Source organism: Pagrus major, chromosome 18, assembly GCF_040436345.1.
Source record: "Pagrus major chromosome 18, Pma_NU_1.0".
NCBI classification, from domain to species: domain Eukaryota; kingdom Metazoa; phylum Chordata; class Actinopteri; order Spariformes; family Sparidae; genus Pagrus; species Pagrus major.
Window position 1 is genome coordinate 35,226,885 of NC_133232.1, and position 12,098 is coordinate 35,238,982.

At 37.7% G+C, this 12,098-nt stretch overlaps 1 protein-coding gene across 1 annotated transcript; it reads right to left on the reverse strand.

Annotated features, from left to right (window-relative positions):
• Positions 1–3,625: 3,625 nt before the first annotated feature.
• LOC141013124 (eukaryotic translation initiation factor 4E-1A-like) lies at positions 3,626–12,098 on the reverse strand. The gene is made up of 7 exons (XM_073486692.1): positions 12,029–12,098; positions 9,780–9,865; positions 9,357–9,452; positions 9,097–9,160; positions 7,953–8,066; positions 6,379–6,518; positions 3,626–5,502 (listed from the first exon to the last, which is right to left on the reverse strand). Exons 1-7 carry the CDS (start codon positions 12,044–12,046, stop codon positions 5,388–5,390), a joined length of 633 nt encoding a protein of 210 aa, XP_073342793.1. The 5' UTR covers positions 12,047–12,098; the 3' UTR covers positions 3,626–5,387.

Consider the following 12,098-nt stretch of genomic DNA (forward strand, 5'->3'; position numbering starts at 1 on the left):
CAGCTGACTGCAATCTCCATCTCCACCAACCTTCCACTTCCAACATGGACCAGTGTCTAGTCTGACTTGTGTTTTGTTTGTGATGTGTACTGAATAAACTGATTAAACCGATGTAGGAGTTGGGTAAGATTTTGTCTCTTGTTTATATTTCTGATTTGTGGCAGGAAGTTAGGGGTAAACAGATTATGTTGTTTGTTGTGTTGGCCTTGTTCTCCCTCTGAAGCAAAATAAATGCTACTTTGAACGTGGCTCCTCTGTGACACTGGCTTTCTTTTGGGGGTGGAAAGAATGGGGAGACACACATCATGGTATGTCTTGGGTTCCCCTAGACCAGTGGTGTGACGGGGGGAAATCAGGATTTTCAGAAAAAGTTGAAAAAAGTCAGAATTTTGAGGAGAAACTTTTTGGGGGAATAAAAGTTGGAAATTTAAGAGAGTTTGAAGCAAAAGATGGATTTTTTTTCCTGAAAAGTAACTTTTTCTGGAAAGTAACTTTTTCTGAAAAGTAACTTTTATTGAAAAGTAACTTTTTCTAAAAAGTAACTTTTTCTGAAAAGTAACTTTTATTGAAAAGTAACTTTTATTGAAAAGTAACTTTTTCTGAAGAGTAACTTTTTCTGAAAAAAGTTACTTTAGTAAAAAGAAATTCAGGGAAGTGCATCAGGCTGGACCTGCTGATTGGCTTGCTCAGCTTGATTGCTGACACAGGATTGGTCAGAGGAAGGAGAGGAGCCCTTTTTGAAGCGCCAGCTGACTGCAATCTCCATCTCCACCAACCTTCCACTTCCAACATGGACCAGTGTCTAGTCTGACTCCTGTTTTGTTTGTGATGTATACTGAATAAACTGATTAAACCGATGTAGGAGTTGGGTAAGATTTTGTCTTTTGTTTATATTTCTGATTTGTGGCAGGAAGTCAGGGGTAAACAGATTATGTTGTTTGTTGTGTTGGCCTTGTTCTCCCTCTGAAGCAAAATAAATGCTACTTTGAACGTGGCTCCTCTGTGACACTGGCTTTCTTTTGGGGGTGGAAAGAATGGGGAGACACACATCATGGTATGTCTTGGGTTCCCCTAGACCAGTGGTGTGACGGGGGGAAATCAGGATTTTCAGAAAAAGTTGAAAAAAGTCAGAATTTTGAGGAGAAACTTTTTGGGGGAATAAAAGTTGGAAATTTAAGAGAGTTTGAAGCAAAAGATGGATTTTTTTTCCTGAAAAGTAACTTTTTCTGGAAAGTAACTTTTTCTGAAAAGTAACTTTTATTGAAAAGTAACTTTTTCTAAAAAGTAACTTTTTCTGAAAAGTAACTTTTATTGAAAAGTAACTTTTATTGAAAAGTAACTTTTTCTGAAGAGTAACTTTTTCTGAAAAAAGTTACTTTAGTAAAAAGAAATTCAGGGAAGTGCATCAGGCTGGACCTGCTGATTGGCTTGCTCAGCTTGATTGCTGACACAGGATTGGTCAGAGGAAGGAGAGGAGCCCTTTTTGAAGCGCCAGCTGACTGCAATCTCCATCTCCACCAACCTTCCACTTCCAACATGGACCAGTGTCTAGTCTGACTCCTGTTTTGTTTGTGATGTATACTGAATAAACTGATTAAACCGATGTAGGAGTTGGGTAAGATTTTGTCTTTTGTTTATATTTCTGATTTGTGGCAGGAAGTCAGGGGTAAACAGATTATGTTGTTTGTTGTGTTGGCCTTGTTCTCCCTCTGAAGCAAAATAAATGCTACTTTGAACGTGGCTCCTCTGTGACACTGGCTTTCTTTTGGGGGTGGAAAGAATGGGGAGACACACATCATGGTATGTCTTGGGTTCCCCTAGACCAGTGGTGTGACGGGGGGGAGTCAGGATTTTCAGAAAAAGTTGAAAAAAGTCTGAATTTTGGGGGAAAGTTGGAATTTTGAGGAGAAACTTTTTGGGGGTAATAAAAGTTGGACATTTAAGAGAGTTTGAAACCAAAGTTGGAATTTTGTTTTTTCTGAAAGGTAACTTTTTCTGGAAAGTAACTTTTTTCTGAAAAGTAACTTTTATTGAAAAGTAACTTTTTCTAAAAAGTAACTTTTTCTGAAGAGTAACTTTTTCTGAAAAGTAACTTTTTCTGGAAAGTAACTTTTTCTGAAAAGTAACTTTTAATGAAAAGTAACTTTTTCTGAAGAGTAACTTTTTCTGAAGAGTAACTTTTTCTGAAAAGTAACTTTTTCTGAAAAGTAACTTTTTCTGAAAAAAGTTACTTTAGTAAAAAGAAATTCAGGGAAGTGCATCAGGCTGGACCTGCTGATTGGCTTGCTCAGCTTGATTGCTGACACAGGATTGGTCAGAGGAAGGAGAGGAACCCTTTTTGAAGCGCCAGCTGACTGCAATCTCCATCTCCACCAACCTTCCACTTCCAACATGGACCAGTGTCTAGTCTGACTCGTGTTTTGTTTGTGATGTATACTGAATAAACTGATTAAACCGATGTAGGAGTTGGGTAAGATTTTGTCTTTTGTTTATATTTCTGATTTGTGGCAGGAAGTTAGGGGTAAACAGATTATGTTGTTTGTTGTGTTGGCCTTGTTCTCCCTCTGAAGCAAAATAAATGCTACTTTGAACGTGGCTCCTCTGTGACACTGGCTTTCTTTTGGGGGTGGAAAGAATGGGGAGACACACATCATGGTATGTCTTGGGTTCCCCTAGACCAGTGGTGTGACGGGGGGGAGTCAGGATTTTCAGAAAAAGTTGAAAAAAGTCAGAATTTTGGGGGAAAGTTGGAATTTTGAGGAGAAACTTTTTGGGGGTAATAAAAGTTGGACATTTAAGAGAGTTTGAAACCAAAGTTGGAATTTTGTTTTTTCTGAAAGGTAACTTTTTCTGAAAGGTAACTTTTTCTAAAAAGTAACTTTTTCTGAAGAGTAACTTTTTCTGAAAGGTAACTTTTTCTAAAAAGTAACTTTTTCTGAAAAGTAACTTTTTCTGAAAAGTAACTTTTTCTAAAAAGTAACTTTTTCTGAAGAGTAATTTTATCTGAAAAGTAACTTTTTCTGAAAAGTAATTTTATCTGAAAAGTAACTTTTTCTGAAAAAAGTTATTTTAGTAAAAAGAAATTCAGGGAAGTGCATCAGGCTGGACCTGCTGATTGGCTTGCTCAGCTTGATTGCTGACACAGGATTGGTCAGAGGAAGGAGAGGAGCCCTTTTTGAAGCGCCAGCTGACTGCAATCTCCATCTCCACCAACCTTCCACTTCCAACATGGACCAGTGTCTAGTCTGACTCCTGTTTTGTTTGTGATGTGTACTGAATAAACTGATTAAACCGATGTAGGAGTCAGGATTTTCAGAAAAAGTTGAAAAAAGTCAGAATTTTCAGAAAAAATTTAAGGGAAAAAAAGTCTGAATTTTGGGAGGAATGTTAGAATTTTGAGGAGAAATTGTTGGGAGGAATAAAAGTCAAAGTTTTTAGATAAATTTGAAACAAAAGTTGGAATTTTCAGAAAAAGTTGAGGGAAAAAAGTCAATATTTGAAAAGAAAATTTGATGGGGAAAAAGTCAGAATTTTCAGAAAACGTTGAAAAAAGTCAGAATTTTTGTTTTTATTTTAAAGTGTTACCTTTAGTCAAACACCTCATAAGAAAGAGAACACACTTCACTTCACACTAAATGTTTATTTACAATCCATCTCTCGTACATTCACTGCCTAGAAATATGGGGCAGGCTGTAACATTCAAGGCACAGTTGAATCCTCCAGACAACGCACATTTGTTAATGCCACAAACAAAATGAAACTTGGAATGTAAATAATGACACAATGTAAACTTTATCAAAGCAGTAGAACAAAAGGCATTTAAAATGAACAAGTAAACTTTTTTTACTGGATCTTATGGCTTCAGCAGAAAATATGCAAACCCAACAATATGTATATTTGGAAAATATTACTGAAATCACTCAAAATTCTAGGGACATATGTGTAAGAGAAAGTAAACGAACAGCTCCGACATGAATGGCAAAAAATGTACATACTTTATAATTTTGCTCAAGTGGCACCATGTATGATTAACAAAGCTTCCTTCATCCATTTTGATGTAAATCGTTTACTCGAGTGACAAAGTTGTCAAAATCTTTTCACCAATTCTCAAAACAGGAGAGAACGTAGACTCAGACTTAGAAAAAGGATCTTAGCAAATAATTCAAGTGTGAAAACGAATGAAAATTTATTTTTTTCTGAAGTTTTTTTTAAATATTTTTCTGAAGTTTACTTTTTCTGAAAAAAAAATTTTTTTTGTGAATACATTTATTTTAGAAAAAAAATATTTTTCTGAAAAGAAAAATTCAATAGAAAAGAAGTTTCATGTGTGAAACTGAGTGAAAAAAAATTTCTGGAGAATTTTTTCCCAAAAATGTTTCAAGAGAATTTTGTATGAAACTTAATGTTTTTCTTTTCATGAAAAAATCCAAGAGTCTTCTTTTTGTGTGAAACAAAATTAAGTTTCATGTGTGAAGCTGAGTGGAATATTTTCATTTCTGAATTTTTTTCATGTCTCAAGTCATAAAAACAGGAGTGTGTTTTTACAGATGGAAAAAAAATAAGGAACTTAGGATGATCCTGGCAAATTTTCACAGAAATGAACTTTAGACAAAATATGAAGCACCATAAGCATCTTTAAATATATATTCTGCTTCTGAGAATGGTAAACATCTCAATTTGAACTCTTCACATAAAATTGCACAAGCTGCTTGACAAGAAACTTCGCAGTTCAAACCAAGACTTCCCATTTGTAACACTGGCAATAAAGAATTTATCAAACTGAAATACAACTGCAGAAAAGGTGTCAAAAAATGATCTGACTTTGCTAAAATTCCTACGAAAACAAAGGTTTCTATCAGTTTGTTAGTTCAGATCTCTTCACTTGTGGGTTATATCACATTGCATGGTTAAAAATTAGACCATGCAATACATTTTTACTGTAAACTGACTTGGATGTACAATACTAACAGAACACTACAGCTTGTACCAAAGTAGAAAATGTTTTACTTTCTTTTCTTGCCTTTAATGTTAAGTACTTTAAGAAAAACGTAAGCGGTGGATAAATTAATAAATTCACAAATATGCAACCGCATTTAAAAATGAAATCAGGGCATCAAAACATCTTTTACTCATCTTCAGCCCTCCACCACAAAAACAAAGTTATAAAGTCCTCAAATGATGGTGCTACATTGTAACTGCACATACTCTCACCAGAAACAAAAGCATTGGTGAAGTGTTAACAAACATGTAAATCCACTAACAAAGATTTAAAGTGGAGATAAAACGGTTTCCTTTTTGTTTGCCTGTCTGTTACATTCATAGAAAAATCACAAAAAATCTCTGCTGGCAACAGAAAAAGCACGGATGATGATTCTGGTTTATGGTCCTCAGGCAACAAACTTGTTCTTGGTTGTGGAGCTGCTCTTTATGGCCGTGTCTGCATGTGACTGATATCCGATGATCACTTTTGGCGGAACGCCTAATCTCTCTTTATACACACGCCTACAGAGGCAGGGAAAGAAAAAAGACGTGTAAAGCACATTAGCAAATGCTAAAAGAAAACATTTTTAAACCTTCATATGTGACAATAAACGACACAAGAAGCCCTACAGAGACAGGCATGTATATTAAATTATCTCTATTCTCCTTCAGTAGCACAGAGGTTGTCCACTGATGCTGTATCTTCAGACATATTTTGCTCAACAGGGATTTCCTGCACAGCTCTGAAATACAGAAGAGTATTAGGGCCAGGGGTGAGAAAAAAAAAAAAAAAAATTTTTATTTTGCACTTCAAGAAAAAAAAATCCCTGGAGTGTAACTTTCTGTGTGTAGTGTAACAATCTCTTCAAAGTCCTAATACAGACAACTACACTGTGTTTATGAGCTAAAAGAGAAATTATTTCTTTGTTACTAAAGCAGATTCTGAAGTACAGTTTCACCAATTCATCTACACAAGGCACTTTGTTGAGTTGTGCTGTTTAATGTAGTCTCAAAAGGTTGAATTTAATCTTGAAATGTCAACTTTATTCTCAACATTTCAACTGTATTCACACAATTGTATTTAAACTTTATTCTCGACATTCAGACTTTTTTCTTGAAGTGCATAATGACAAAAAACCTTATTTTTTCTCCTTAGCCCTGGCCCTAATACTCTTCCATACTGACACCCTTAAATATAACACTGGGGTTTTCTTTCCAGCTCTTGAACTAACTGGGTATCTATCACTGTAAAAGGAGTGTAAAATTCAAGTAGCTCATTTCAGCTATAGGGGTTTAAATACTCATAAGTAAAAGTTACACACAACATTTGTACATGTGTAAAAAGGGCTATTGACACGTTCAACTTTGTCACCAATATTTGTGGCATGTTTGAGTTACCCTATGTGTGTGATGGCTTCTTTGTTTTCGTAGTCCGTGGTCCATATTGCGATTTTGTCTCCTTTGGCTCGGACGTTAATGACGGCTCCACAAACGTCGTCACTGTGGTCATCAAAGGCTTCACCGATAAGACACAAGAGCTGCAGGAAAAACAAACATTATTTCCAAATGCCTTGTAATTGGGGAGCAGTTCCTTTTTAATGGCAGACATTTTGACTTCTCACAGGAGGAAAAGCACAGGTGTTACTCTTAACAATGACTCAAGTTTCCCAGGAAGCCATGACAGGCCACAGTGTGCCAGCATGCACTCTGGAAAATGACAGCATCTTTCACAGAAGATCATGCTGAGCTCGGTGTGTGGATTGACAGAGGTGTACTGCTGTGTAGGAGCGCCTCCTCCCGTCTTCTTCATTTATTTATTTTTCCTGTTGGCTGCAAGTAATGTCAAAGCAATTTCATTGTGCTTTTTTATACCAACATTATCTTACAACAGACAGATTGAAACATTAAATCCCTGTATGTTACAAGATATGAAAGTACTGCCTTGAATTCTGTTTTTGTAATTATTTTGCATTTGCTCCCAAGTGTGTTAGACACTGTGGGGGTTACAGCTGGAAGAATAAGGCTAAGCTTGTCACAAATGCCATAAAAATAAATCTCAGCAACACTTTACTTTAATGGAATAAACATATGTAGTTATAGTCAGCTCTACTCGTGCCCTAATGATGGAGCCGTGATATTATAAGCCTATTAATTTACATATTCGCACAGTTGATTTTTTCTGACAGCTGTAACTGTGCTGCTGTCAGCCTGGATTATGTGTTTAACTTATTTTTCTATTCATCTAATATATAGCTTGCTTTTTGTTTGTAACATATTCCAGTCTGCTGCCAGTAGTAGTCCATGTTTGCGAGTATTCATACACTGACAACACCTCCCCTTTTATGTGACTGTGCGCATGTCTAGATGTGGAAAAACCTGTTGACTTATCGACTTGATAACCACCTTCATGTGAACACTTTGTGTGTTTGTAAGTGAAGCCAGATAACTGAAAAATATCCCGGTTATGTTGAACTTGCTTTGTAGTACAGAAACCAAAGCAGCTAAAAAAAGTGATTTATTTACACAAATGCTTTTACTGCTGTGATGCCACAAAATGTATTCCCCCGAAAAAAGAATACAGGTAAACTAGGGATGCCCCGATTGTGAAATTCTGGGCCACTGATGATACCGATGTTTGTCTGTCATTTTGTTTTTCTTGTCATTTATTCACCTTTTGTGCTGGGAAAAAAAAAAAAAATCTTTAAAAAGCAACTGCTTCAAAAGCCTGCTATACAACTACCTACTCAGTAATATGCGTTTATATAGCCTTACAACTGGATTGCAGGGATGTCACAAGCCAGTAGCTCAAAAAAGTGCCGGTGCTAAACTGATATGTCACAACAGATAAACACCGGCCACTGCCATCATTGAATTTTAGTTAACTTGCCGATAGGGGGCGATATTGGTTCATCCCTAGACAAGACATAAAAAGGTATCATTGAAGTATCAATACTCGACAGGACTGAACATACCGTCTCCAACCAGAACCGATCCAGGTCTGCTTTACGCTGCTGCTTGGACAGAGTTATCAGCCAGCGGCCACCTCGTCGATTCTGTTCATCCTCCCACATTGGCTCAATCCCATCCTGCATCCAAATAAAGGTCAAAGTTTACAACACTATAAATATTCCACGATGAACGAAGGCTTTAATTTGTAAGTTTCCCCTTTAGATCACGACCAAAGGTAATTAAGTTCTCAAGTTCCGTTGTTGTTCCTCTAAAAGCATAATCTGAATTTAAAAAATAATCTGCAGATCATTGCAACAGTCAAGAAACAGCTGGCCTTTTTAAATATGCATTTGGTAACCATGTCAGCATGTAAATGTGGCAACTGAAGTAGCATCTGACAGCAGGAACTTGTCACCACCAAAATGCATTACAAGATGCCACCTTTCCATCCTCTGTTTCCAACTATCCAACATTATTTATGACAGATGAGATCCAGTTTCAGTTGTGACTAATGTTCATAACTAATCCTTTATAGGCTCACTGTGGCCACTGGAGAAGATGAAGTGAAGTGAAGTGCAGCCTGACTTGGTGCGAGTATCTGGAAAAAACTATGTTTTGATTCTCCCCACCCAATGAGTACATGCATCACTGAGGATGGAGGCTCACAAATCAGCAAAACTCAGATGAATGAATTACCAACAAGGCCATGAAAGTCCAAGTTTGCCACTCTTATTTCCTTTGTAGTTCGACAGTGAGGGCTATGAATTGACTGGAATTATAAAACACAGAAAGAAAATTGTATTTCTTTTTGGTTCTGTGAGGCACAGGAAACTCAGTTTGCTGGTTTGTGGTCCATTTGAGGGCTCAACCACACACGTCATTGTTATTTATTGAGACTTGACCTCATAGGTCATGCGAAACCATGATGCGGCATGCCTTTGCCACCGGATGTCACAGTTTTATTTGCCCCTTCGCTCGCATAGAATGAGGTGAACAGGAGCTGATATTCTGCATCGTTAATTCCTTGAACGTGCGAGAGTGCACCAACGCTGTCCTGTCCCCCTAAATTAATGTGATTATCTATTAACATGGGAAGTTGAGACAGTTCAGAGTTTTAAGTGGGTATAATTATACAATGTCGAAAGACAGTTATAAGAGCACTCTTACCTTGAAGAGCGAGTAGTCACAGCCAGACAGCAAGTTACTTGATAGCTGAATGTGATTGTATAATCTGTGAAAGATGGAGAATATTTTATGTATGAGAGTATGTTACAGAAAACCTTTTAGCAGCCAGGCTGAAAACATGGTGCAACATAACTTCACACATCACCAACAACTGCCACTGTGAATCATGAATAGCTCTGATGTTGTGCAATTCTACATCTTTTAATGCAGACATGTGCAGCATATAGCGATAATAAACTTACGCCCAGAAGTCTTCCACAGTGTCAACTTTGGAGATGAGACGAAGATTAGATTGCCATGTTTTGCTTTTGTCGTTCTTGAAAAACCAAAGAGCCCACCTGCAAATCAAAGAAGGGTTAGACTGACAGCTGCTTTCCCTCATTTGTCATGTTGCTCATTAACAACTTGTTTCACTGGAAGAGATGTGCAGATTCACAATAAAACTACTGAACCTGATATAAGGGCGAGATAAACCTGCTCAGACCCTAATGCCTTTTGAGTGTCTTAACTGATAAGACAAATATCATGTGACCCATAAGGACTTAACTCTTCAATGTCCCATCATTAAAAATCAGAACTGTATTAATGCACTTGTTCATCATGTTTTCTGCATGACAACTTCTTGACTCTACTTGCTGGGGAACAAGGAGTAAAACTAGACTTACTTGTTCTGTAATGGATGCTTAATGTACGATTCAGGACTCACGACCTTTTGTTTCTTCTGAGGATTTGCCGCAACTGAAGAGGACACCTAGGAAACACAACGGTACAAAGACGCATTAAAACTTTCAGAGAATTGTCAAACAAAATGTTGGGGCTTTTTAAAATTGCTGCGTTTCTAATGTGCCATCTGTGATGACAGCTGCTGGCACTGTTATGCTGCATTTAATCATCTAACTTGTCTTTAGTTTTATTGTCGTAATTGAAATTTTGGAAAAAAAAAAAGGTTATGCTCGTGGCTATGATACTTTGGAGAGTATATGAGAGTGGATAGGAGGTATAGGGCTGTAAATAAGGATTATTTTCACTGTCGAGTAAACTTGTTCGGGCTATAAAATGTGAAAAATGGCGATCAGTGTTTCCTCATGCCGTAGATGAAACCCTCAAAAATCTTGTTTTGTTTAATTTACTGATGGAGTAAAGAAAACCACAAATATTGACATTTAAGAGGCTGAAATGAGGATTTTTTCCTAAAAAAAATTAAACCATTTAATCGATTCTCAAAATAGTGCGTGATTTGTTTAATAATTAACGGATTACTTGCTGCAGCTTTATGGGGTATTTAAGTAGTTTTAAGGAGGAATGTGCATTTTTTTGTATCGTTTACTTTTGTTGTGTGTTCCTCTGTATTACTTCACTGCTTCTGTGGATTTTGATGATAAAGTAAATTTGATTTGTTTTGACCCTTATCCATGAGGCCGATATTAAAATCTTAAGTTTGCCTTTGTGTTGCGGTCTTTGGACAATCTTAAACTATTTTTGCATATAACTTGACTAATTTGGCCACGCCATCTTAAAACCATTCCTTGGTCCCTCGTCAATCAATATAAAATCTACAGTCAGAAATCTTGGTGTCATATTTGATTCCCAACTGAACTTTGAACCATGTCGGTAATCTCATTACTTCCATCTAAGAAACATTAATACATTTAAATCAGTGCCTATTCTTTCCTCCCTTCACTGGCTGCCAGTTAAATTCAGGATTTATCATAAGATAACTTTTAAAGCCCAACACGGTCTGGCTCCCAGTTACATTACTGAACTATTGACTCCCTACGCTACAAATCAAATCGCAACCTAAGATCATCCAACCTACCCTCGCTGGACGTACGTAGGTCAAGGCTGGTGACCGAGGGCGAACAGGGTTTAACTATCAGAGCTCCACGATCAGGCAAAACACTCCCTGTTTTGAGGTCATTGCTTAAAACTTTTTTTTTTTTTTTTAATATAGGAAAACCTTTTTGATGACAGATCTGTAAATTCGACATGTATTCTAGTGTTTTACTTTTCTTATCCATTTCAATTCAAAACTTTATTGTGGACTCACGGTCCGGATAAAAGACAAGATATGACTTAAAATAAATGACTTACAAACTCACAAAAAAAAGAGCTTTTAAATGGCTTAAAAACAGTGACAGAGGCAGCTTACTGACTGGAACTGGTGGCTTGTGGTGCTAAACCTTATGTCTCGAATAAAACCAGGATGATTTTATGTTCAGACACATTAAAAGGTGGCAAATAAATTTAAACATGAGATTTCTTAAAACAGATTGGAAAGTACCGACTCCTGCAGCAATGAACATTAAAAAACAATGGTGGCCTGTGTTTTTAATGTTTTATCTTAATATATTCTCTGAAGCACTTTTTGCCTTTTATTCTCATGTGTCCTGTGAAGCTTATTTTAACCTGTATTTCACGTGAAGCACTTTGTAGCCTTGCTGAGATGAGTGAAGAGAGAGGAGCATGTCTTAGCTAGCTTGTGTTGTTTTGTCGCTGCCGCTGCTAACACAACGCGTAGCCGCCGCTGCTAGCTCGCTATTAGCTCGCTGCTAGCTGTCTGCTGAAGGTCCAACTAGTCGGAACCGAGTTGTGGATCAACGCTTGGAGGCTCCGCTCATTCATCCGAGCACCAGAGTTACTGTCAGGGTGGTTTCACCCGGTGTCGGTCCCCGAGGTCGCTACACTTCACAGCGGTCACTACAAGCGTCGGTGTGCGGAGCGACTGTGTTCGTCTCCGGCGCCGGTGCGTTAGTGTTGTTCTGTTACCTGCCACAGGTGAACAACGGGACGTCTACACAACTACTGAAGGTGTCCCGTCTCAACAACCCCGTCGTTGTGTTTCATCGTTCGTGTTTTCACGGGGGATAAACGCGAACTGCGGGACTGGGGCGCCGGTGTGTCGCTGTGCACTCACCACCAGAGCGGTCGCCATCTTCTGGGAGTCTCGCTCACTTTCCTGCGACCGTTGAAATAGAGAATGTGAT